The sequence below is a fragment of the Nesoenas mayeri genome (genome assembly GCF_963082525.1).
Source record: "Nesoenas mayeri genome assembly, chromosome: 2".
Classification (NCBI taxonomy): Eukaryota; Metazoa; Chordata; class Aves; order Columbiformes; family Columbidae; genus Nesoenas; species Nesoenas mayeri.
The window spans coordinates 93,674,002-93,701,740 of NC_137543.1; the positions used below are offsets into that span (position 1 = coordinate 93,674,002).

Below are 27,739 nucleotides of genomic sequence, written 5' to 3' on the forward strand. Positions count from 1 at the left end.
GAACCATTAGTCTGAATAATATTTTCCAGCCTTCCTTTATGTCAGTTGCAGTCAGTTTCTTCTTCTGTTCTGGTCCTTTTATACAGCAACAGACAAAAGAAACATTAAAAATTAATGATTATGTTCCTCAACAGTCTGTAGACTGAAGGGCTGGTTGCAAGTAGTCTATTTTAAGTGGATTTGAATTCCACTTTTACAGGAAACCATGCTTGCTTTTAAAAAACAACAACCTAAATTAATATTTAGATGCTAAAAACTCTACATACTTCTTGAAGTAACTGTCCTTAATCATCTTGTCCATATTAGGAGCTGTTCTGAAGTTTATATAAATATTAAACATTTCTTCTTAGTGTTAGAAAAGGTCTGCTAACCTGAGACAGTGTTACTATTAAAACAAAAAAAGTGAAAAGTTGTTAATGTTTTATTTTATTTAGCTGGAAGAGTCAGTCATTTTCTCTTTTAATTTCTTGTGTGTTTAGCATAGTTCTGTTGGAGATTTCACCTCCTGTAGGATTTCAGAAACTAAACAAAACGCTTCTTAAACTGCGAGCAAATCATAAAAACATTTGAAAAGTAAGAAAGTTTTGTTAATCTTGAAAAAGAGGTAGGTTTAGGGATGCAAATGTAGGTTCATGGCCAATTTAGCAGCAAATCTTTGTGAGGCCATTACAAAAATTCCGTGGCCCGTTACAAAAATTCCGTGGCCCGTGGGGTTTATCCGCAGCGGGGCTTTGCTGGCTGCCGGCTCCTGTCAGTGCAGGGGCTGCTGCAGCCTTGTAGGACCACGCCAGGGCAGAAACTTGCTCTGCAACAGCTTGCAGGTGGGCCAAGAGCCAGTGTGATTCTCTGCCGAAATACCAGTGTACAGCAGAAATATCCCATGAGGAGTTCTCCCAGGCTTCCATGCTCTGTGTGAGGAACCCCTGGGTAGCTGGTGTTACGAAGAGGGTGCATTGTGGCCGACACTGTGTGTGTTTGCTCGCCGCTTTGCTCTCCCCTCACACCCTGAGATGAAGATCTGTATCTTGAAGCCTGATGTCAAATTTTGTTTAGTTTTCTGGATTTATTTGCATGGGACATGAGTTGTTGGAAGACGTTTTCTGGCCAGAAAACAGCTGACAAATGTGGAAAGTGTCTTAGTTTTCTCATGCTTCCTGAGTGATCCCAAAAGGAGTTTCACCCTCCTGTAGTTTTCTTAAGAGATCGGAACAGTTCACTCTGTAAAAAGATAGGTACAGAAACATTTCTTGCTCATTGCTAATTTCCGTGGCCATTTGAGGATGAAACAGAGCAGAAAGATATCTTTGTTTTCCCTACTAATGTGTATATATCTTAACTTTTCTTTCTCTTTTTTTTTAGCATACGGATTAACTGACCCCTTTGACAAGTTTATGGAGCTGCCATCTCTCTGCTTGCTGTACTTTCCATTTCTGCGAGGAGAAAGTGGTGTATGAGATCAGAGGAAAATGCCTCGGACAAAGCAGATACATCCTAGAAATCTGAGAGGTATGTAGCTGTCAACTGAGAAAGAAAAGCTCTTGGGAAACTCAGTTGCAGTTTCAATTACGAGGTTAAAGTAATACGTATTGAAGAAGTCTGTTTTGATCCAAAAATCGTTTGCAAGCAAGTTTTAGGAGTCACCCACAAGACAGCTCTAATTTTGAGATAAATAAGTGGAATCTGTTCTTATTCCTGCAGTCTGTGTGCTTGACAGCATTCTTGAAACCCTCCAGCTTACAGCAATAACGAACATGAAGTTTGAAAATATAAAGGAAAATGTAGTTTCCTTACCAGAGTATTTACAGTTGAAATATACAGGGAGGTGGGAATTGTGTGTAACGTAGAAGCAGCACGAGATGTGACAGCCGGTAGTTGTTTTTCTTAATAGTAATCAGTTTGCCTTGCTTTGGAGGGGATCAGGCTCCCTTCCCATGCATGCCTTTGCACTATTTATCGTCTCTGTCACCCACGCTGCCTCAGGAATTGCTAGGTTTGACCTTGGTCTCCTCATTGTCCTGCCTTCACACAGCCAAACGGTAGATCCTTGGCTTTGGAAAGGAGCAAGCAGGCAGGTGACCTGTTCCACAAACTGGCAAGATTTTTATATCCAGACATTTCCTTGAACAAAATCCCAGTGTGCTTAACCGAGCCCAGGATTGGCAGATAAGCGTGAGCAATCTGATCCTGTGATTATTTGTTACTGTCTTGGTAGAAGTGGCCCTGGAGGGACTAAATGAGGGGAAAAATGCAAGTCAGTTGATGAACAGATGTGTATGTTGAGGGAGAATGCGCTTCCATCCCCACCCTCGTACGCAGCTTTCGGGAGAACATGCTTCCACCTGCACCCTCATGTCATCAGCTTTTTTAATGCATACTTTCAAGTTGTAGTGTGGAAGCATCCCTTCAGAGAATAGAAGCAATTACAAAGCTGCAAACAACATAAAGTTTAAGGGACACCGACAGGATTTGATTCCCATTTTAGCTTTGTATGCCAAAACTCAGCAAACATCCGCGTGTGTTTCAGTGAGTTTACAGCTGGGAGGCTCTCAAGTGTGAGCCTATACAGCTGTATCCGACACCTCGTGTTTGTGGACTGTGTCACTGCCATCACTAGCAATCTTCTGCTGGACAAGACATCTCTGCAGTGTCTTTAGTCGGGAAGTGCTGGGCAGCCTTGCTCGGTGTGATGGATAAACCTCCGTCACAGATCAGGAATTTCACATTTAGGCGATGCCGTTTCCCCTTCTTACTGAACGTGAAGCAATAAATTAGAGCCTGATTTTCAATATTGCTGTTTGCCAGGTTGCTGACATAGCTGAGCTTATGTTTTCTGATCAAATTTGAGTGATCTAGCTTTAGTACTGTCTGATATCTACTCTTGTATTGCTTGAAACTTAAGAGGAGTTAAGTCTATTGTAAAGCTTTCTATTTGCTGAAGCAAATGCATTTAAAATAAATAATCTAATTAACTCTTAATTGTGTAAGAAATTAATTGCATTATTTTTTTTTATCTTGTGTAATTTCCCCAGTCATTTAGCTTTTGTTGCTCCCTGTAATAGCAGTTTTCATCAGTTCCTGTTTTTCCACAACTAATGGAGTTCTTGAATGAATTAAGATGGGTTAAATGTTGAGAAGGGAGATAGATGTATACAGTGAACCCATAATTTGAAATGATGTTGGAACGGTTATGTGATTGTTAAAACTACACAGGTGCTGGAAACTTCAACATGTTGTAAGCATATATCACTACTATCATGGGTTATTAGAGGTGAAGTGATTTGAAAAATCAGTTTACTTCTCATTAATTATTCCCTATTTCCATTTTTAGTCTAGATAATGAGGAAAACTGGATTTCGGTTTCTTTAGTCATTTTATCAGTCTCTGAGAATATTGCAGAAAATATTTGTTTAAACCCTCATTTTTTACTGGAACTTGAGGATGCTGAAAGATTTCACAGGTCTGTTTCTGACAGCTGCTTTTTACTGTATGCAAAGTTAGGCCCGTCTTAAGTTGACCATCTTACCATTTAAACTTTAAAAAATGTGTCACACCTGTGGTTTAGCTCATGGTAATTAGTACTGATGGTAACTAAATCTGCAAAAAGAATAAATGTCTGTGGTCGAAGGTGAAAATTGTCAAACTCTTAGGTTTTATAACTTTCGGAAAACAAAGATGTAAGGTGAAGCAACCTGTATTTTTAGGTTGAAGGGTATTTTTAAGTTGTCTAAACCTGATTGTCACCTTTTGTACCATGTACAGAAAATGCTCTGTGGCCTTACCTGGCTTTTCTCTCCCTTGTCTCACCTCCTCTCATTGCCTCATATTGATCAAATCACCAACAGGTTAACTGGACTTATCCAGAGCCCATCAATGTTTAACTTTTTTGAGAGATCACTTTGGAACAACCCTTGACACACTCTGTCCCGTTGTGCATCAGATGAGTTACTTGGGTTGCACTTGCAGTCCAAATCAGTCTGGAGAATGAACAACCAAGTCCAATAACTGAGAGTATTTTGCCCTAAAAAAAGCCCAACACAATCCCTCTTTTCCCCCTCTAGAGAAACACGACCCAGGAAAAAAAACCAGCAAACTAAACCACTATACACACTCCCACTACACACACTCTCATTAGTTAATTTGAGGTTTTCTGCAGCATAGGAATAAGTTTTGAATGTTTTAATACTGCCTGTGTTTACCATAAGCAACTTTATTGTCTAGGGAAAATGAAGTAGAGTTGTTTAACATAGAGAGCTAAATTTAAGATTTTGGCAGGAAACCTTAAGGCTCTTCTTTCTGTGACATGGCTTTATTTTACTCATTTTGTATACTTCTGAGAGAGCTGACAGCCCTTGGCAGATTAGCACTGGCCCTGAAGTATTTGGATCAGTGAAGATCAAATTTATTTTTTGGTGGGTTTTTTGTATGCTGAGGCTCTCTTCCCCCCTCCCTCTTCTTGGCTTTCACTGTCTGTTTTTAGATGAGTCAATATAGTGCTATATGAACCTGATTTTCACAGCAGGAAAAAAGAAACTGTATCAAGAGGACAGGATATAGGAAGCATTATTAAAAAAAAAAAAATAAATCAGTTAGCCGTTTCTTTTCATGACTGTGTTAGCAACGTGGTTTTAATTGCCGAATGTGGCTCAATATGTGTGTTGTATCTGAAGGGCTCAAATAAGGCGCCTGCTGTGATGTGCTCATGTCATTATGTTGTTTTGTCACATAGACCTTCCCTCCTTTTCGCTGCAAATATGTCCTTAACTTGAAAAATGTTGCCACCCTGTTTGCCCCAAAATAAGACAGGGTCTTATCTTAATTTTTGTTCCAAAACTTATTACTTTTTTACATATATAGCTGCCTGGACACTATGTAAATTGACTTTTTTTAATGAACTGTAACTAGGGCTTATTTTTGGAGTAGGGCTTTTATTTTGAGCATCCTCCAAAATCCTGAAAAATCATGGGCTTATTTTTGGGGAAACAGGGCATCAGCAGTCAAGTCATGGTCATCCCCAGAAGTAGGGATGAGCAGCTAAAATTTGAGGGAAATTACAGTTTTGCAGGTCTCAAGAGGATATGGATATGGATTCGATGCATGCAAGTTCCAAAAAATGGTTAGTAGTTTCAAAAGTGAAGGCCAAAGGCATGCCTAGGAAAAGCCTGGCATGGGTTACCTGTTGGCTACATGGCTGGAACTGAGACTTTAAGCAGGTCTTCCTGATGTTGTCTTGGTCTCTGAAATTGTTCAGTCACGTATCATGTTGCTAATAAAAAGCATCATCAGTTCCCCCCACCCCACAAAAATGTGTGCCGTGAAAGAGGAAAACATCCGTCTTATTCAGACATCCAGAGGTCATTTTTTCTTAATTTACTCTATTTGTTGCATGATGGTTTAGCCCACTAAAACTAACAAAAAGACTACTTTGCATGCAGTTGCACCCTGTATTTACATGGCCAATTGATACAGAGGTGTAACAAAACATTTCACAGAAGCTGTCATGTATTCCCAGAAGTACAGTTACATTAGAGAATCATGCTTTTAGCAGGGCTGAGTGGGCTTGGTTTGTTGTCAGATGGTTGTGAGGATATAGAAGGAAAAAAGCCTCATATTTTCCTTTACTTAAAAGTACCCAGTTGCAGAGTTTAAAATGAAAACTCATTTATTATGTGTACAGCGTTTAGCACGGTGTTCTGATTCACCAGTATAAAACTGTAACAGAAATGTTTTGAACTTAATCTCTTTCTAGATAAGCCTTCTGTTATTTTTCAGAGTACAAGTTGTTGCTCTTTCTGTTTTTGCTTCTCAGTCAAATATTTCTATTTGAAACAAATGGTGGATGGGCCCAACAAATGGTGGATGGGCCTGTGAAGTTCAACAGCTGTCTCCAAATCTTTTAACACTTTGCGTGTGATAAGGAAATGCAAGTATAATATGAGTAGCCTTGCTCGACAGCTTGATAGCTTTGCATTGATCTGAAAACCGTGTGTAAGTTTGCTGGAAAGCTGGATACATTCTGGGTCTTATGATGTCCAAAAGAGCTAGGCATCTATTGTGGCTTAAGTGTGATTTAGCAAATCTCTGTGAGTTGGTTTAAAATTGTAATGTGTTTTCAGTACTGAAATAGGCTTGTCTACACTGAAAGCTAACAGGTTGATATTTCTTATTAGTGTTTGGTCATGTAGTTTATAAAATTTGAGAATTGGTTGGTGTACTGGTGTGCTGTGTTCATGACTGGCATCAAATGACTTGAAAAAAAAATCCCCGAACAAACACTGAGACTTCTCAAAGCTCATTTCTAGAACTTATGCTTGTTTGGTTCAAAAGAAGTGTGCAAGCACAACATTTAACTTTTGGTATTGGTTTTGCCACAAAAATAATACTCCGATATAGAATATTTCTGAGAGGTTGTTGATGTGATATTGGTACATCAGGAGTACTAGTGTCTGTGCTCTGTGGCATACCTGTGGACATCTGTAAAGATGTTGCATATGTGTCTTGCTCAGATTTCTGGAGCATGTGTAAGCTGGAACAAGAAGTCAGAGCTTTGACTCAGTGACCTTGATATGTAAATATCCCTTGATTTGGCAGTGGTTCTTGCTTCTGCATATCAGATTGCTTCTTAAAATTTATTGTACAAACTAAATTTGAAACTAAAACCTCCCTCATGAAGGTAGAAAGAGTGCATGGCTCTGTTTGTATATTGTCAGCTGGAGTACCAGGAGATGCACCTGTAATACAGTGAATAGACTAGATCTCTTGTACACCATAGAAGTAGTCTCTGCATGCCTCATAGTCCTCATCTGGGATGTGTAATGATAGTATTTCTCTTATTTTGTTTTTATTTTACTTGTTTATAGTGTAAGATCTTTAGGCTGTTTCTTTTGGTGTGTATGGTCCAACATCTTGCACATCAGAGGTCATTTTGGCTGCACCCATTAAATTATATTGTAATGTGAATAATGTCTATATGTCACAAGTTTAACATGTTACATGTTAAAACTGTACAAAATACTCTGTGGTGTAAAAAAAAGGCTGGATTTAAAACTGTAATTTGCCACCCTTTCACATCACCTGTCCTGTCTCTGACTCTCTGTTACGTGTCCCTAAATTGGATGATGTGTTTTCAGTGGGACCTAGTCCTGTTCACTGCACAGAATGGTTGGGGCTTATGTCAGTAAGCCACAGGTGATGGACAGAAGCTTGCTGCGAGTAGGTTGCAAGAGGGGAAGGAATGGTAGGGTGGATAAGACTGTTCAGCATTGCCTTGAGACGACTGCCTTTAATTTCTGTCTCTGACATTGAGTTTCTTACGTGAGACTGCGTGATTTCGTTGCACTAAACCTTTGCAGCCAGCCACTAATTGCATGTGCTGTGTTTTGCCTGTGTTGAGATGCCTATGCAAAAGTTCCGAGTTTCTGCAACAACTGTGATTGGTCCACTATGGCTACAATTTGGATGCAAAGCACTGCAAAAGTGCTAAGTAGCTTTAAAATAAATAGATGATAGATAGATAGATAGATAGATAGATAGGGGTCTAGGTTACTCAAGTGAGAGATCCACAACCAACACTTTTGGCAAATCTCTTTGTGTCTCTGTTTTCTGCCTGTAAATTGATGATACTGGTACCACAGCAGCTGCTAAGGGTTGGGAAGATAAAGTTGTTAGTGTTGTGAGGCAGGTGCTTGGAGGCTAAATAATGGAAAAGTTGATGAAGAAACTGGTAGTCAACAGAGCCAAGCAGTGAGCACAGCCCGTTTTGTGCACTGGTTCAGTTTGCGTAAACACCCTTGCTTTTGGCATTCTCCAGCTTCTAACTGCTTTGCTTCACAATCTTAACATTTAAAAGGTATTCTTAAAGGTTACTTCCTAGCTTTTAAAATAGCAAACTAAAAGACCGAGAAATTCCACCATATTGAACCACAACGCTTCTCATATGAGTCGTTGACGTGTTGGGACCTCTAAGTGCAAGGCAGGCTTTCACCGTGTGCTGGTGTACCCCACATGGACCAGGAGAGTGGAGAAGGAAATTTCTGTCATTGGTGAGTGCTCATCATCATCCTGATGCTGTTGTTGAGAAAGCACCTGCAGCCAGGAGGGAGTACTCACTGCAGGAGAAGTCTCCAGAGAGGAGCATCTTTAATGTCATTGTTTGCCGCTTGGTTTTGAGACGGATTGAAGCCATTGCCGATGGAGGAGGAGGAGGAAGTGAAGAGGTCCTCCCTTCCCCCAGCTCAACGCTTGTTCCCCACGTTGTGTTGCCCTCCTCATTGCTGTGTTTGCTGGCCCTGCAGTGGGAGAAGCAGCGATACCCAGAGTGAGTTCCACCAGTATCATGGGCCGGGGGCTAATTTTTGCACTGGGTTGGTTGGTTCCCTGATGCTGTATACCCCGATGCTGCGGTGGCCACCTGGGAGGGACAACACAGAGCCTCCTGTTTGCACTTGTTGTGAAACTATGTTGGAAATCCCATATTTGCCGCGTGTAAGCAGCAAGCTTTTTGAGCTTCTTTGATTGTCCAAAGACAGGTATAGATTTCCATAAGGATGACAAAAGGTGTGTCCCTTATTTCTGGTTTCTTTGCTTTTCCCTCCAGAACCCTGCTTCTGTTGGCAAATTTAAAAACTGGGAAGCGTTGGAGGTTCTTAATGGATATCTTTAAGAATTGTAGTGTACTGGTAAACCAGCAGGAAACTGAACTGGTCTCTGTTGACACCTTAATTAAAAATAAAATAAAACATTCCCTCACAAATTTGGTGTAGAACATTCATTCAGAATGAACAAACGTTAGCTAAGATTTAAGCAATTAAAAAGAGGTCCAGAAAACCAAACTTGATTGTAGCTGGCACTGTCAGCTTTGAACATGTATTTATAGATTAGGAAAAGAAAATGGGGATAATGCAGAGTCTGCTGGACACAGACAGTGGCATAAACAGGTGCTTTCAGAGGGAGTTAAAATAACATGGAGAAGGATAGAAGAATGGTATTTTATGCATCAGGATTGCAAAGAAATGCCTGCAAGAATGTTGATGAAAGAAAAATAATAGAGGAAAGAGCCTAGTTCTGTTCTCTTGATCGTAAAAAGCAACAAATTGTATTTTTTGTGGAATATAAAATCATAACAAATGCAGTTAAAATTAGGCTTGAGCTGGAAGAAATTGGTGAAGGGGAGGGTTAAAAAAAATGGAATTCATACTGAAACAAAAAAAGCAGCCATGAACTGGGGCTTGAAAGCACAGTATAAGCCAGTTAGATTTTTTTTTTCAGAATATAGTGCAGTGGAAACAGTACAGATCTGTAACTCTGCCTCACCTTTCTGTCCTGTATCTTCTTTATTGCTAATCGAGCATGCAGTAAGAAATGCTGCAGAATTTGACATTTGCTGAAGCATGAACTTCAGTGTGGTAGGAAGGTCATGAAAAAAATTGCATCTGTGAAAAGAGAAACAAAAAGTAAGATTTCAGCAGTTGCTGTTTTAAACATTTCTATTAAAGCAGGCGGTTGGCTCTGGGAAGAAACTGAGTGCAGTCTGTTGAACCCAGGAGCAAGTACATTCTGTAAGAGTCCAGCTTTCTTATGAGCATTTAGAACAATATGACTTTTTGTTTCTTTGTTTAAATTGTTGCATCTCAGAATAGATTTTGAGTTGCTGTGAGTGTGTAAGGTAACTTCATGTGTGTGTGGGGTCTATATGTGTGAACATAAAAAACCAAACCAAACCAAACCCCCAAGGGGCCACTTCCAATGTGTAACCATTAGAAATTAACATGTAAACAGCAAAATCCTGGATAGGCTGGAGAAGCTTGGTTGAGAGAATCTCCTCGCAGTTTTATGGTCATCTACATCTTAAAGGGCTGTCATTAAAAGGGTGAATGCTTATGGTCTCATGATTTTCTTAATTGACTTTTTCCTGCTTTAAAACTGTGCAAGTTTCTCTATTGGCACACATGTCAGGATTTTAAGACTTCGAAGGCATCGGTCCAGGAGGCTTTGCAGTTGTGGGCTGTGTGACTGCACAAGTCTTACATCTAGCCCAAAAAACTTCCCAAGAGCATAGTTACCATTTAAAAATATCTTGTTGCACTGAATTCTTATTTGCAGTGCAGTACTGTTTCCTTCAAACTTGTCGTGCTTGAAAGGGTTTGCGTGATAAAGACTTACCTGCTGCTCAAGGCGAGGAAGAATTCCTGGCCCTTGGTGGGGTGGACAGGAGTGCAGGACCTTGCTCAGGGAACACACAGTTGTCTGTTAGGGAGTAGCATCTGACTTAACACTTTGCAAAATTGCTGGAGAGGTGAAAACTATTGTTTTTTTCCTAACCACAGTCAGTCAGTATCACCAAAACAGTCAACCTGTTAGCCCACCTTGAAGTACTGAGGAAGCTTAGAAAAATACTCCGGTTTTGGAGTTGTGTTGGCTTGGTTTGGTGTTTAATGCTGAATAATTTCTAAATATTTTTTATTCCCTTTCATGGCATGAATTTTGAGTTTCTTCTTACAATCACAAAATTTTATTTCAAATTGCCAAGTGCTCTAAATATTTATGCTGAAAGATGTAAAGGAGACTTCCTAGAGCTATACATTTTCAAAAAGCTGTTTATACCAGTATATATTTCCTAGACTTGTTCATTCTTTGGTATGTTAGACTTCTGTACTAAGCATTTCAGTTCAGTAATGTCTTATGAGATTATCGAGGGAGAAACCCAGGCTCTTATTCATTTGCAAAAGTATGATTTTTTTTCCTTGCTGTGTTAAAACAGATGAATAAACTGGACTTCAAATTTCCAAATTAGATGAGTTGAGCAAAGTGCAGCCTTTCCCTCCACTTGCTTAAATGTACAACTCAGAATACTTACATTAAGAAGAAGGAGGGGACAAAAACCAAAACCCCGCGGCAGATGTTTGGAGCCTTCAGTGACGCATTTGTGGGGGAAGTGGGGAAGCTGTAGTTGGGTAGGCGAGGCAGTAATGTTTGTTTTTATGTAAAAGCTTTTTAAATGCCCTTGAAGCTTCTCTCAGAATGAGGCTGCTTGGTGAATATGCTGACTGAGCAATTCCCCTATGACCTTTGGTGGCAAGCTGAAGAAGAAATGTCTTTGTAACAATACACAGGTTGTGAAAATCGGAAGGGGGATTTTTGTTAAGGCAAAGCTGAAAAAGCCTGTGTACTTGAAAATTTAATCTTAAGATTTTGCTGATACTCGTATAATCAAACCTGGTTAATGGGGTACACTGGGTGTAGCATCTTTAATTGCCAGCAGAAGCAAGCAGAGAATGCATGTTCGTATGTTAAAACACCCTGTGACCTTTCTTCCTCCTGAATTCCCATGTGTTTAAAAGGTTAGCTCCCACCAAGTCCCCTTGGTAAATCCTTGGGGCAGCCCTTCTGGGCTGCGATGGGAGAAGGTTTGGAAGGAGCTGCGGGGAGGAGAAGCTGCGGTTCAGCAGGAGCCGAGGGCACAGCGTCGCTACAAAACACCCATGTGTGTGTGTTCATAGTTACCTATGAAATATGTGGCTTACGCCCTGCCAGCGGTGGTAATCATGGAATATCCAGAGCACACCGCATGATTTCCTTTGATTTTTGGCCTAATTTGGGGGGATGGGAAGTAGAGTAAGTTAATGTTGAACCCTATTGTTTTTAACTACTGAGCTCTGTTAAGTCACGTGGGAGATTGCACGCTTGGTCTTACCCTAAAGTTTGCAATGCAGACACAAAACAGAGCCAGGAAAAAGAAGTGTTTAGAAATGGCACTTGAACTGTAATTTCTGTGGTGGTTTTGCTGTTATGTTACCTATAAAGAATCTCTAGACAGTGTGCTTTTTGAAGAGGATTACATGTCTCTTGCACAGTAGATATAAAGATCTTACCTTTCTCCCTGATTCAGGATTTCTGACAGAAAGAAGTATTTCTGTCCCAGATCTGTGAAGGAAACACAATTGCGTATCTATTGATTGTATTTGAAATATTTTGCTCTGATTTTTATTAGCAAAATAGATAATGTTCCAAAATGTTCTTCTAAGTATGTATACTGTAATAGTTTAGTGCCTTGAATCTTACACTGAAGAAGGCAATTCTCTTTTAAGGAGCAGTGCTTTTGTGGCTAAGAGGCGGTTTAGGAACTATGAAAATACTGAACTTTATTGCAGGGATAATTTAATAATTTTCAAACAAATCTTTATGTAGTGTTCACAGGGAGCTTACTGAATTAGTCTCAGGTATTGCATTCATTTGTTAATGGGACTGGGATAGTACCTACCTTTTTTCACTATAACAATCTATGGAACATTTCATTGTGTTTCCCACTGGTGTGTTTTTTCTTTCTTTTAACCAAAATATATTTTTGTGCCAATAAAATCTTACATTTATTTTAGAACACTGTATATCCATGTTATGTCCACATGTTTCAAAATAGTGTTTTCTATCTTTTTGTTTCTTAAAATTCTAGAATATAACCTGAAACAGTGATGTAACTGCTGGAGATAGCAGAGGAGTTGCTGTTCTGGTACCCGATGATTTCACTTCTGACTTGTGAAATGCAGTTTGTCTTGAGCTCCTCTTCAACAAGGCTTGGTCCAGGGATGGCTGTAGAACCTCGTTTCTCACAGATGAGAAACCCGTTGCTGCAGTGGTAGAAAGAAAGAGCCAGTTTTTGTTGGGCTGCTAACACTGTGTAAACTGTCCGTCTTCTCTCTCTTAGACTCATTGATCAGGCTGGTCGTTTAGCCTTGCTCAGAAGCCTTGCAGTCTGAACAGTTTATGGTTTCTGGAAGCTCTCAGTTGTCCTGATGTTATCCTCTCCATGTTCAAGACTACTGTCAAGGCAAACTTCGAAATTCCTGGTGGAGCAGGTTGGGATCTCTCTTTGCCTGAGGGATCCCGGATCCCAGAGGGGCCACCATAGGCAGATCGGGGCACGTCCCAGAGCTCGTGGGAAGGTTTCACAGGCATCTGGGCAGGATTTGGACTCAGCACAAAACAGCTTTGAATGATTAATGTTTTTCCAGTATCTTATGGCTGGCTTCTATCACGCCTTTTCAAAAATAAATGACTAGCACACTTCTCTTAAAGACTATAAGTTTTAACTTTTTTCTTCACATCTTCCCCCTCACAACCCAGTGCTGTATTTTCTTTTCCCCGTTTTATGCTTTTTTTTTTTCCAGTTCTTTCCAGTTTTCTCTTCCAGTTCTTACTACCTGTGGCTATTGCTTCTCTACTTTTCTGCCTGCTACTGCAAATATAACCAATAGTCTAGCAGGCATCTAGGAAATAGGCAAATTCATAATATCATCTTATTCTTCCCTGATCTTTTCCTCTTGTTCTTAAGCCTCGCAAACCTTTCATATTGCTAATTTCTTACATGCTTCGGTTTGCTCCCTGAACAAATTCGTAGGTATAAAGACATTTCTACTGAAGTGACCCTGAGTTTACATGATGAGCCCTTAAAAAATAGAGTTAACAAACTATGTTCCTCAGGAATAACATCTTTGAGGAAGCAGAACAAGGCATTTGCTATAGGGAAGCATGTTGTATTAAGAATTGGGGTACGGGGGGTTGAAGAATGTGGTGTCGTGTCTGTAGCCTGCTCAGGAAGTATTTCCAAGTAATGGATTTTCAGCGTTCCTGAAAACTGACCCCATTATTTTAGGCAGTATTTGTACAAACAGTGTCTCCAAGCTGAAAGAGCAAGTGTGTGAGTGGTTGCATTTCTCATAGGTGTGTATAAACACATTTAGGACTGTTTGGAAGTATAAAAAATGAGTTAATATTAAAATATTTAGTCTAACTTTTACAGTAATTTTTGTAATTTTTGGTTTTTTTATAAAAGTTCTTGATTTCCCCATCCTGTAGGAGATTCACATTCAAGCAGCTTTTTTTTTTTTTAGTGCATCGAGGCTAAAAGATACAACCTGTTGAGGTCCTTTCTTACAGAGCTTAGTATGTCTCCTGTGGTCAGGCATTAAAGGCTTGTTAATTTCTGATTTTCAATTTGACTGGGAAATAACAATTTGCACAGCATGGCTAGTTACAGTCCTGGCTCACCGATGTTGGCTCACTCCAGTTGGATATATTAATTGTAAAAAGCTATTTAAAAATCCTTGGAAACAGGGAGAAATATGAAAGTTGATGTCTTACAGGTGGAAAATAATAGCTTGAAAAGGATGTAGTGGTCAGTGTTTTCCAGAGCTGAGAGTTCCTGGTTAACCACTTACTTCTACAAGGGCATTCTGAACCTAGAAACACTTTAAAATCTACTGATGCGAGGAAAAGGGGCAGAGGAGACAAAGCCTGGTTTTAAGCTAACAGAAAGGCTTAACGTAGGTGCACAATTATGTACTTGTTACCTGCAAGTTAATTTCAGCCCTGCATTTCTAGTAAACACTGACGTAAAACACGTCTCATGAGCCAACGTTCTAACTAATCAGCTTTTTCTCCAAGAGGCTTTAAAAACACAGTTTTGACAACGGTAGCTAAGATAACATTTTACAGAAGAACCCCCAGTAAACAGAAAGAAAGCAAGCTGATAATCAGTTTTGATGAATGCATCTTCATCCCAGTATTTAAATATTTACATCTCGATTAGTATGTAGTTGCATTTAAATACAAAATTTTACTTTTGTGGAATCTGAGGCATGGAAAGTGGAGATAAACTCTCAGATGCTAAAGGCTGGGGCTGTCAGGTCAAAAACGTGCAGGAGATGCACCCACCTCCTAAGCCTTGTAAAGTGATACCTGCATGGCTGATATTTTCACACAGTTTTGGGATTATGGGATTTCTTAATCTGGCATGGGTAAAGGAAAAACTGTGAAGGGGGGTTGGTTTTACTTTTTTATTTATTATTTTTGCAAATTTTCCTTAGTCTACAACAGACTTAATTTAACTTTCATCTGAAGTATTAAGGCTTTTGTTCATGAGCTGAATGTCCTGCTCCTCATTTTGTTGAAGGCAAAGAAAGTTGAGTGTGTACAAAAGTTTGTGAGATTGTTCTATATTATTTTAAGAATTGCCAGTTTATGGCAGCATCTGATCATTCAAATCTGCATTTCAATTTTTTTATTTACTTCAATTATTCATGGAGAATAGTTACTATTTCTTATGTTCTTTTTTTTTTTAATGTAAAAGCACTGATTCTTGTAACAGTTGTTGGGTACCAGAATATATAGCGTTTTACTTTGCCGACTCAATTCTGCTGCAAAGTTGAGACTTCTGGCCAGAAGAGCATGTACATCTTTCTGGGTTACAGATCCTGACTTTATGAAAAGCTGACTGATTCCAAAGAAAGATTGACCTGCCACATAAGCACACCATAAAAAACCAAGCATCTGACAGCTCTGTGGCTTAAAGTAGTAGATCTGACACAGGCCTATGGAAAATTCACACAACGGAGATACTGTATCAAAACAATTTCTGTAGAGAGGCAAAACCAAATCCTTTCCCTCCTTTCCTCCCTCCTTTGCTTTACCGTAACTCTCTGGTTTTTACATTGTTTGCTTCTCACGTTTTGCCTTTTAAATGATTCCTCTTTAAAAACCAACATCTGACACAAGGATTGAACAGTTCCTTGAATAATTTTTAGGTGGAATGATTGAACTTTGAAGGGGAGTGTTCACATGGAGATGTCATCAGAAGGTAGGACGTTTTTGAAAGTACATGGTCCCTCTTCCATTTAATGTGACTGTCCGAAAGGAGAGAAAACATTTTGTACTCGTGCACTGGAAAGGAAATGCTTCTGTAGAATAATCTGACTTTCTTCCAAAGGAAACTTGATTTTCTTTCTGTGCCCTCGGATTACACAAACCTTTTACACATGGTATATCTTTGTTGCATTAGTTTTGATATGCTGTGCAAGGTTTTGAATTAATCTTCTACCCGGGCTTGTAGAGCAAAGACTTGTGTTTACACAGATGGACTTCTGTTGTTTTGGTGAACTGGCAGAGGTTTTGGGAACTGTGAAGGGACAGAAAGTAAACGTAGGCAAGCAACAAATAAAACATTTGTCTTTCTCTCATAACAGGCAAATCTATAACTGATCTTGCAGATTTATTTTCTTCTTTTTTTCCCCTCCTGCCGCGAGTGTTTTAATAGCTGTTAGACATAAGCAGGATCAAACCCAAGTGATTCACAATTGTCAGTTTTTCTGCATAGGTAATGCCTGAAACACTCGGTGCTTTGTGGTTTTACTATTGCATTGGTGTTGGAGTACCATTCAGTGCAGCCCACTTTCTTCTCTCTGCTAGAAGAAAAATGAAGAAAATAGCTAGAACTGACTGAGGCATTCATGCTGTCATTTCTCTCTATCCTCCGTGAAGTGGTCTGAGATCAAAGCAATTCAACGGTGACATATTTTGCACTGACTGTCATGGGGGCTTCCATATTTTTAGAGGCACTTTTTGCAACAGGGTTTTCAAAATAAGGTATTGCTGTTGCAACTACTGCGAAGTCAAGAAGCGGATGCATGGAGGGATTAAGAGACATTAACTGAGGTGTGTAGGCACCTGCTCCCTGCTAAAGCCTGAGGAGCTGTCGTGCCTGAAGCCATTGCTGGATCAGGCCCTGGGATGAATCGTAGAATGTGCTGAGTTGGAAGGGACCCACAAGGATCACTGAGTCCAACTTATGTCCCTGCACAGGACAACCCCACAGTTCACACCATGTGTCTGAGGGTGTTGTCCAGGCTCTCCTTGAACACTGTCAGGCTTGGGGCCATGACACCTCCCTGGGGAGCCTGTTCCAGTGCTCCACCACCCTCTGGGGGAAGAAATTTTCCTAATGTCTCGGTTGTTTGATGATTATTGTTTAGGGTGACGCTGGGGGATGAAGCCAGGTCTTTCCTGGCTGCCCCGGGTTGCAGTGGTCATTGCTGACCTGCTGTTTGCCAACAGAAACCTTTCTTTAAGTTTTTGAGCTGTGTGGCTCTCTTCACAAGACTCCCCCCAGTCATGTATTTGTTCCTAGTGCTACAGGGTGTAGATTAATGAGACAGAGATGTTTGTCCGGGGGCCTATGCCTTGCTGCGCCACTGGGACATGACTCCAAACAGCATCACGAGTTCCAGGAGCTGCCCAGTCTGCTCTTCCCTCGTAGGAGTTTCATTTGAGGGAGGCTGTCTGTGGTGAATGAATTATTGAAATGGAGTGCCTGAAGATACAGTTAGACTTTCACTCATCCTGAGAAGTAATTAACAACTGGATGTCTCGCTGCTGAGAATTAGTTCCCTTTGGTAGTGGCCAATTCCTCCTCTGTGTCCCTGCGTCTACATCTCTGTGTCTTCGGTTCAGGTGGACTGTTGCAATGGCTATGGCAGATGTGCTTCTGAATGTGCAGAGCTATGTGTACGGTGAGCCTATGCATTGGATTAGGGCTCACAATCTTTCATTTCTGAGGCAGGAGCCTTGCAGGTTCAGGGGTGCCTGTCCCCAGGCATGTACAGGCTGCAGGTTTCTGCTCTGGCTGCAGCCTTCGTGAAGCAGCTGACTGTGCCTGGGGAGCTGCATTAGCCTAGGAACCACAAAACATGAATCCACGGGGATTAGAGCCTTGTGGCAAGATGAAGGGAATAGGCTTCAGGTTGTCTGAAGGCTGGAAAAGTTATTCTCCATCGCTGTTGCCACCTCTGTGCCCAGGAGTGCTGAGGAACTGGGTGTGATGCTGCATGGTGGAAGTCAGCATGGGTTTATCCTTTATGTGTGCCCGTGTGAGAAAAGCATGTTTGATAAACAAATTTTAAAACACCTGGTTTGCTCCTTCTGCCTTATATGTAAATCCTGCCGTGGGAACTGGATATATGCTTGCTTAGCATTTAAAAGTTGTCAAAGGCTAATGATGCTCCAGTGTGGGTGCGTGAATCCACGCTGTAGCTTTTTGTGTCACATCAGTGACCAAGTGTGTGGAAACCATCCAGGAGTCTGCTAAAGGACGGAGAAGGGGCTATCGCTGTCTTGGCATTTTACTTTGCTTGCCTGGTAAAGCTCTGCCTGATACACACATTGCTTTGCTTTTTTTGGAGCTCTTACAAGCTGTGCTAAATAATCATTATAACAACAACACAGACTTTTAGCTAAAAAAATCCATTGGAAAAAAAGCTGAGTTTTTTCCGGAGGCGAATTCAATCTCTCCACCCGTTTTCTCTCTTCAGAAACTGGAACTCGGGAGTCGCTACAGTAATGCTCTTCCAAGTCATGCTGGTTGCTTCATCCTCTTCCTAATAACTGTGCTCCTGTGGTGGTGTGGGAGTACAGCAGTGCTCCCAAGCTCCGTGTACACAAAATCCTTGATACAGTCAGAAATAAAGTATTAGTTTGCAGTTAAGTGGATAAATACATTCCCCAAGGAGAGCTTTGTACCTGTCTGTAACTGAGAGTAATGTTGGTGCATGCAGCTGTGAGGAAGAGGGAGGTAAATACTCTGGCTGAGTTGCCTTTGCTTCTTCATGATTTTTCCCTTTCCATTCATGCTTAATGCCCATGGAAGTATTTTTTTCCTTAGAGGTTATTTTATTTGATTTTCTTTTTTTTAATGAAGAAAAATTATATACCAAGTATATAAATTATGTGCAGTGTATCTTACCTTAAAAACTAGATTAAAATAACGTATTTGTGCAGCTGAGACGAGACCTGGAAATTAGAAAAGTGGATTTGTGGCTTTTCATTCAATATTGATTCATTTTATGTGTACTCCTGTCCTGTACTGAGCTGAGGCTTTTACTTTGCAGAAAAAGAAAAGTGTGTACTTGTGTCAAGAGCATAATTCCTAGTTATTTTCAGCAGGTGCTTAAATACATTTGTAAGTTCAGCTTATAGCTGAGCAATTTATCCTCTACCCCCTGTTCGTAAATTCGTAGCTGAGGACACGGCGAGGGGTTTGAGCGTATAAATACTACCTTTTTTTCAGTGTGGAATTCCTATTTAGAGCCCAGGCCTAAAAATACTAAACGTTTCCACAAACAATTCCTGTGTACTGCGTGTTGAGTGATACAACCAAGGAGATAGCTTCTGAGAATTTCCCAAATGATTGCAGGAGTCCAAGCCGAGCTAGTTTATATATAGTTTTTATTATTGGTCATCCGCTCTTACCAGAAATCCAAATGTGCTTGAATCATGCAGAAGATTAATGACACAAAATGACTGTGGCTGCAGACTAAAGTTTCTTTGGTGTACCATAGAAGATACAGTAATTTCCAGTTAATGGCTTCAAAATATTTTACGGAATGCAAATGAGCAAGTTAAGGCATGTAAACAAAAGTTGTCAGACTTCTTTCCAAAGTAACTTTGTGAATTACGTGCTGTTGAAATGTATGACTTGATTACAAGAAATAATTTTGTATCAGCGCTGTCATTTTCCAATGGAGTGTTTCAGTAAATGCATGCTTAAAAAACAAAACCTCAGAACATTCCCAGTAAATAAAAGGGCAAAGCCAAAGGCAATAGAGAAACTTTATAGGGCAAGCAATGATCCTGCTAAAGTAGTAGAAAATCTTGCATGAGGGAGCTTGAATTGCTTCGTTTTAGGACTGTTTCAACACAACAGGAATTTGAGTGGCTGCTGATTTGAAATATGAAGTTCAGCGTGGAAGTTAGCAAGCTTATGAGTTCAGCTGTTTCTCAGTGCTCATCTCCAGTAGCCATATAGGTATATTTATGCAGCATCACAACCATGATTTTTTTTATTTTTCCTGCTGCTGTCACACTGTACTTTCCTTGGGAAGATTCCTGGTCTGGTGATTGTGGAATTTCACGTCACAGTGCCCTCTTTCCAAGTTAAATCCCTGCAGCAGCAGGCGAGTGGCACAGGGAACCTGTTCATCACAGCTGCATCCACTGGCTACAAGTTTTCTCCTTGCTCAGAATGGGAAGGGCTGGTCATTTACTCAGGTGATTGGCAAAGCAATGGATGAGAGTGGTGCTGCGGCTTGCCGGTTTCACCAGTATCCTTATTTATATCAGAATGGTTTCAAGTACAATGTGGAATTCACAGCAGCGTGGGAGAGCTCAGTGGCCTCTGTGGAGCTGGAGAGTTTTTGTCTCTATTTTTGACACAGTTGAGACCACCGCTAAAAGTGATGAACAGGGTGACTTTTGCAGACTCGTCATTGCTGCCCATTGGCACTCAAGTCAGTGGCTCAGAGTCCACCTGGGTCTGCTGTTTCCTGACTAACAAATGTCAGTCTTAAACAAAACTAGCATCAGGCACCACTTACACCAGCAGGGGTTGTAGTCCAACATGTGCCCATGAGTAGCCATATTTTTCACTCTGTGTATTTACAGTCTGAACTGTAAGTGATGCTTGAATTATTTTTAAGCTTATTTCCGGCTATTTTTTTGATGGAATAATTAGATTATTCTCATAGACTGGGATGGGCTGTGTGTTTTTTAGTGCTGTCAAGGTTTCAAGTATCATTTTTTTAATCACCTCAACTTCTGTAGAAATCCACTTCCAAGAAAAGTTAACACCAAATTCTCTACTTCCTTTGAGGATACAGAAGAAGGAAAACATCTTTTTTGTTTGTTTGTTCTCCCCCTAAATCCTGTCTGTGTTTGATCCTGGCAAGTCTTTGTCTTTGCCCCCTTTGCCCATATTTCTTGTTAGTGACTGATCTGATTTGTATTTCTGCTTGCATGAGAATATATCCTGAATTTACAGAGGTTTGTTTCAGGGTCCTGTTAACCTGAGAACTGACTTTTTGGGGGTTTGTGTTGTTTGTGTTTTAAATTTTTTTTTCTTTTAATTCCTGGCAGTAGATTTACACTCACTGTTTCTACTATTTCAGCTCTAATTTCTAAACATTATTGGAACTATAATGTAGTTGTGTCCATGAAATGTCAGATTGCCATTCATAAGAGACAGTTTTGGGGTTTTTTTGGGTTATTTTTAACCAGTGGCTCATCTAGTCTACAGATGAGTGGGACTGTTGAGCCAGAGGCACTGGTGGCAATGTTGGGGATGGTTGAGTACCCTTTAACCTTTGATCATTGTGGTGGTTACTACAATTCTCTTTCATCCTGGTAAAACTTATTGAAAATAGTAAGATGCTTGTGCATACTAGCATTATAAGGACGCTGATAGGAATTTCTTTGTTCCTAAGGCAAGCATAGTATTGGTACAGAAGTATTTTCTTTTGGGACATCAGAATCAAGTCAGCTTTATGTTATTTCTGTATACATACTTATCCTTCTAGGCTTGAAATGTTCTCTGGAATTCCCAGAGTTTCCTGCAAACAGTTTTATTATTAGATGTGTGCTTTCTGAAATCTCCACTTAGGTTATCTTCAGTGTTGTTGTGATATTGAGGTCACACCTAGTAGCAAGACTGCCCAGGCCATATATATGTGGGGGAAAGGGAGAGGCAGGCAGGGAATACGGGGGCAGAACATGGGGTTATGGCGGAATCTGGACTGTATAATTTACTTACCTGTGTGGAAAATGTCTACATCTACTTATAAATGAAACTTTCTTAGATCTTTTCTCAGATCTGTTTTTTGTATTTGCCTGAAATAAAAATAGCAGAGAGAGATACGACATTACCAAAGAGTGCGAAGCAGATTCTTACAGGAGTATAGATAATGCTGTTGTGGGGAAGACTATTTTTTAAATTACTGATATGCTTGAACAGCTGCTCTGAAAATAAGTAGAAGAAAAGCTAAGAACAAGGATAGATGAATGATGCAAAAACCACCCAGCAAAATCTGATGGAGGAAGGGGGATCTGCATTCTGGAGCTATGGAAAGTCTCTGTCATGTTTAGCCCTGTTTCCCATTATTTTTGGCACAATGTGAGAAACTATGCTACGTTTATGTGTTGGAACTGAGAGGAAGGAGGTAGTAATGAGTCTGTTTGTCAGCATGTTGTGCTTTCTTTAATGTACAGCGTTGTCACTGTGCTGTGCTGCCATGAAGGACAGAATATGGCCTTTGTCCCTCCGCAGCATTAGCAGAACCAAGAACGATGCATGCAGTTGGCAAGGACTTCAACAACAGAGTCCCCATTCATTGCTGCAGAGTAGTTTGTTTTAGCTGAGATGCATTAGCCATTTGTGGTATAACTCTGGACATTGCACGGAATAATATTTAGCATGGAATCCCTTTGTTGTATCATATATTGAGAAAGGAAAAACAAACAAACAACTCAAAAACTCACCCCCTCACACACACAATAAAAACCCCCAAAATCAAAACCCCAAACTTACTGCAATCAGTTGCTGGGTTAGGACCTCAAAAGCTGGCTGAAGTATTACGACCTATTCCCTTAATGGCATCATAAAAGTGCTAGAAGCAGTATTGAGCGACTGCAATAGATGTCCTGCTTGCACAGAAATATTCAGTTTTACCCTTTAAGAACCTAATGCCAACTTAGGTCTCTTATGAGTTACATACAGAATGAACTGGTAAGAGAAAGCTTTTTTCCAAAAATACTGCATGTTTCCAACCTCATGGTGTAATCGTGATGTTTTAGTGGCCTGTAGAAGCTCGAAAGGAGACAATGTATTTGTCATTGAGCTCTGAAAAGTTACTGCCATTAGGTATTGTGTTTCCTGAAAGTAAATCCACCTGCCTTTTGTAATTAACATCCTGCCCAAGAGTATGCAAAATATTATTGAATAGAATGTCTTTGCTTACAATGGAAAGAAGGAAAAAGGCATCTGCAATACATCAGATGTGATACTGAAAATATTGTCTTGGCACCTTGACTGTTGTCTGTCAAAGAAGTAAAGTACTGTCTAAAACTCTCTTCAGTTAAAGTGATGGGTCTCTGCATTTTATTTTTGAGGACTTAAAAAAAAGTGAAAGCAGACATTTCCCAGAGTTGTAGATTGCCTTTGTTTTGTCTGCCCTGTGCCAGGGAGGCACTGGATATTGCCTGCTTGGCAAAACATCTTGCTTTTTCTTGGCATTTGATACCACTAGTCCTTAGTGTGACCTTGCAAAGCAACTGGAGATGCTGGAGAAACTTCAAGCAAAAGCTAGTTTTATTTCAGCCAGGTGGTGGGTTAAGTTCTCGATTACTGAGTTAGCACAAACAAAAAATGGAAAGCATAACAAACAGGGTACAGACTCAGAGTCTGTTGTCATATACTCTGTTCAACCTGTTTCTCTAGGATTTTGTCCAAGGTGTTTAATAGCTACAGAAATCTGAGGATCCGGCTCTGCGTGGGTGCTCTTTGCCTTTATGATATTCCCTTTCTAAGGGGGAGACTGTTCCTAGAATCAAGGGAAAAAAATCAGATCACATTTCTGTTCGTTTATTTATTTATTCATTTATTTATCTATCTATCAGCTTCTTTTTTCTATTTTCTTGTCTTTAGTTATGTGACAAGAACAAACCTTGCTGATGAGGAGAACCCTTAAAATTCCTATGTTTTACCTCTAAATAATTCAGTTATGTCATATACTAGAAGGGTTTTATGGAATCATGTAGCACTTTGTCTTCTAGAGCTGTAACACTTCATTGTGATTATGTATGACATTAACGTGCATTGTTAGTTTTACTTAGAGACCAAACCTGACATATCAAATCAATGGCAGACTTGGCCTTGGGGGGTGATATTTCTAAATTGTCTTCAACTACTAGTCTGTTGTACAATTAGTCACTTGTGGGGATTCTGTCCCTCCTTGTGGTGAATTACTGAAAACAATTTGAGAGTCCATTGTAACTACAGAATTTGGTATTCATGAAAGTATATGGGTAGGAAGTGCTGATTAAAAATTCTGGGTCATTTTTCATGGTTTTGGGGTCTGCTTTCCGTCGGCTGTAAAAGTGAAGATACCCAGTTGAATCGGTGTCTTAGAAGGCAGCATTCATTCCTTCTGTGTGTAATCCAAGTCTTCTGTAGTTAGGCCATGCAAAAAAGAAAATGGGGACTTTCTTGCATTTGGAAACTAATTTGAATATAAAGGGGGTAAAAATGTAAAATTCAGGGAATGTCCCAGCTCTGTGGACATACTTATACTGGGACAAAAAAGAACTCTGCTTGACTTTACCTTTTTTTAGAGTAGAATGCTTAATTGAGAATAGCTACTAGCTGTGTGTAGCTGGGCTTTGAGTGTATGAAATTTCTGTGTGTCTATTTGGGTTCCTAAGGAGGCATTACCCAAGTATTATTTAAGTATCAGATTTCAGGCTGAATATTTTCAGTCTGCTTGTTTTGCAAGCACCTAAAATTACTGTAACTGAGAGAAAGGAAAAAAGTGTAGTTTGTGCTTTTGATAACAATATGTATGTAATCAACACCTCCTGGTTAATGAATTAGTTGGCTGTTTCTTTCATACAGCAATAGGAGAGAACACTGCTGGGATAATCAGCAAGTATTGGCAGAGGGATTCGGCAATGTATATATCAGTTAGCGTTTCCTTTAAATAGTTTTCAAGTAGACTAGATCAAAATTTTGAATATGTTCCCCATGTGCCATATTATTTTGCAGAAGCTGAGGCAAATTAAATGTTATAAACTGTATGGTATTTAATTACTTTCTTAAACCTCAAGGAAGTACCCTGTGTGGTTTTGTTTCCCTTTTACAATACAATCACAGTCTGCAGAATAAACTCTAACTTTGATTTTAAAACACTGGGTATATTCGAAGGCTACTTTTTTCAGACTTCTTCTGTAATGTTAATAAAAATATCTTTTTATTAAATGGTGATAAGAATATATTTTTCTTACTGATATCTGTTGTGATGGCAACATAGTGAGTACTTTGGGCCCAACTGTGTATGCAGAAGCCCTGTTACAACTTAGAGTTCATTGCTTAGAGGCCATCGAGAATTATATTAAGAGGTAGATGGATCAGCAGAGAATAAATTTATCTTTGCTGATGGCTACTAAACCTGTGCCCTCAACAGTGTTATTCTCCAGTACCCACACTTGTCTTTAGGTGTTGTCTCTTACCAACTGGACAGAGAAATGAGCCAAATTGGGCACAGGGTCATTTCCTCAGCAACAAAGAGAGGACAGTGCATGGCTCTCCACCAAGTGATGGCCACACAGCCATCGCAACCCCTTCCACACAACAAGGAGTGGAGAAGTTTTGAGAGGAAAAGCAGCATAGGAAAAGTTGGGGTTGAGGGGAGGTTGTGCTGGTTCTTGGGTCCCCAACCACACAGTTCTTCAACATGGGTCTGCTTGTGCACAATATAATGTATTTTTGCTCAGGGAGCTCGTGCTCCCCCAAGCAGGGGAGGGAAGTGCTGGTGAGGAAAGGAACCAGGCAGCTCCTGTGATGGGCTGAACTTTAGCACGGGGCAGCGAGAAGCAGCTTGTAGGGGATGTTTGATGTGAGCTTCCTCTTGTTATCCACATTTAAATAGATATGCCTGCTGATGACAGGGCTTTTTTCTTTGGTTTGGGTTTTTTTTCTGGTTGTTTTTGGTGTGGTGGTTGTTGTTGTTGTTGTTTTTGTTTATTTCTGGTTTTGGTTTTTTTGTTCTTCCCAGAAACAACAGTACATTTTTGTTTAAAAAAAATAAGCAGGGCTATAAGCTTAAGCTGAAATTCTTTCATCTTGGCTCTAACAAAACCAAAGAGACAACCAGTGAAGCCGGTCAGCTACCTTGGAGCAGAAGTGTTTTTCCCGATTAGGAAGCCTCATTGCTGTCATGATAGCTTTGGAGAGCTGATTATTTGCCATACATGAATGTGAGATTCGGATTCCTGGCTCAGCCGTGGCAGCTGTCACCTGATGACGCATGAGGGAGCGGAGGCTCCTTGCCAAAAGCCAGGCTTGCACCTGATCCAGGGTGATGGGTCGGGGAGCCGATACCTGGCCAAGCAGGGAGCCCAGGTTCATGAAGCACAGAAGGCTTTGGGGAGGATCCCAAACCTCTGTCCCATGTTCTCTTAGGTGGTAAAAACCAGTTCTCCATGTGTTCTGGTGGTTTGGTGTGACCACTTTTCCCTCTCTGCTTTATTGGAAACCTAGTGATAGCTCATTTATTATTTTCTGTTTACCAAGCACACTGTCATTTTGTAAGAATTTTGGTAGCAATGTAGCAGATTACAACAGTATTTTCATCAAATGTCCGGTAAAAATAAGTTTCTGGAAGCACTCAGAATTATGGGGATGAGTTTTGCAAACATAATTTTCTAGTACAATAATGCTACAGCCAGAGGAAATGCTGCTATGTATTTTGTATTAAAAAATAAGGATGGTTTAAGTTACAAATAACTATAGAAGCTGAGGTCACCTATACATAAAAAAGGCCCACACAAATGACTTAAAATTTTGAGTCTGATGGTGTTAGTACTGTTCTCGTGTCTGAAGGCTGCCAAATTCTAGATGCCATCTTTCCTGGGAACTAACCAATGCTCTCTGGCATGATTTTTACTTCCCCTTATGTCTATATTTGAAAAAGCATATGTGTAGTCCCTAAATGAATATAGTGGTTAACAAGCTATGGATTACAACCCACAAAACATATTTGCTAAAGTAAGTTTCATAATGTCTAATGGAAAACAAATACAAGAGCTACTAAAACAGGAATGTTGCTATACATGCATATATTTCATATATGAGAACAGTGGAAGGAAGAATCCCCTTCCGAGCTTTTCTTAAGCATGCTTCTTCCTGTTGGATTTAAGTTACTGGAACTCTGAGGACAGAACTTGATTCTTTGGTACATATTTATATTTCCCCTGGTAGGGCAGGACACCGCTATATGGCAAGAACAGCTAGTTACTGTCATTACACGAGCAGTAGTTTCATCATTCATAGTTACATCCTGAGGAAGTAAAAGCAATAGAGTCGCCCTAAAGTGGCACTGTTAAGCAGTCTTTTTGTAGTCAGCAGCATCTCTATTGTTCCTAAAATATAAGAGACTCTGCAAAATGTTCAAGCCCTCTGCAATGTGCGCTGTGCACAAGCAATGGGACGTGATGCTCAAGCAGCTCTGTGAAGGACTGCAGCGTTTGGAGAGGAGCCCTGCATTACAACTTCTGAAACACCCCCACCTGACAGACTGGTTGTGGTAGGACAAGGGTAATGGTTTTAAACGAAGAGAGATTCAGACTGGACATGAGGAAGAAATTTTTTACACTGGGGGTGGTGCAACACTGGCCCAGGTTGCCCAGAGAGGTGGTAGATGCCCCATCCCTGGAGACATCCCAGGCCAGGCTGGATGGGGTTCTGAGCAACCTGATCTAGTTGAAGACGTCCCTGCTCACGGCAGGGGCGTTGGACTGGATGGGCTTTGAAAGTCCCTTCCAACCCAAACTATTCTGTGTTTTTATGTTCTCAGGACAGGTGGGGAGCAATTTTTTCCCCCGTCTTCAACGCCTGATTGCCCACAGGTGCACACAGCCCTTGCTGCCCAACTCGGGTAGCACTGAATTTGGGGGAGCTAATTCAGTTAGTAACTGCTAGCTTGAACACAGCACAAAATTAGGAGTCTGATGAAGGAACACTAATGCTTAGTAATGTTCATAACTTTGGGTGCCCAGTCTTGAGCCAGAGCTCCCTGAAGGTGGCTAAAACTATCAGGATTGTTTTTAATGGAAACTGGAAATAGATTTACTTGCCTTCTTTCATCTGGTACTTTCAGATTCACTTCTTCCACATGACTGCACTGCTGTGAAGGTTAGGAACCTAAGAAGAAAAACTGAGATTTCTGTAACCTTTTGCTTCCTCTATCAAATCCCTCAAGAAATTATCTAACACTGCCAAGGTTTATGATGTAATTAAAGACTTACTAACACCTTTTATAACTGCCTAATGCTCTGAGTAGGAGAGGAAACTCAATTGTAGCGTGTTGTGTGA

General features: G+C 40.3%; 1 protein-coding gene across 1 annotated transcript in view; it reads left to right on the forward strand.

Moving 5' to 3' along the window:
- Nucleotides 1–1,466: 1,466 nt before the first annotated feature.
- Nucleotides 1,467–27,739, forward strand: part of HIVEP1 (HIVEP zinc finger 1) — a gene marked incomplete at its 5' end in the record, with an annotated part of 120,940 nt that continues 94,667 nt past the window's right edge. The window contains one exon of the mRNA XM_080339085.1: nt 1,467–1,506. Within this exon, the coding sequence (XP_080195211.1) occupies nt 1,467–1,506 (40 nt within the window). The remainder of the gene's footprint in view (nt 1,507–27,739) is intronic.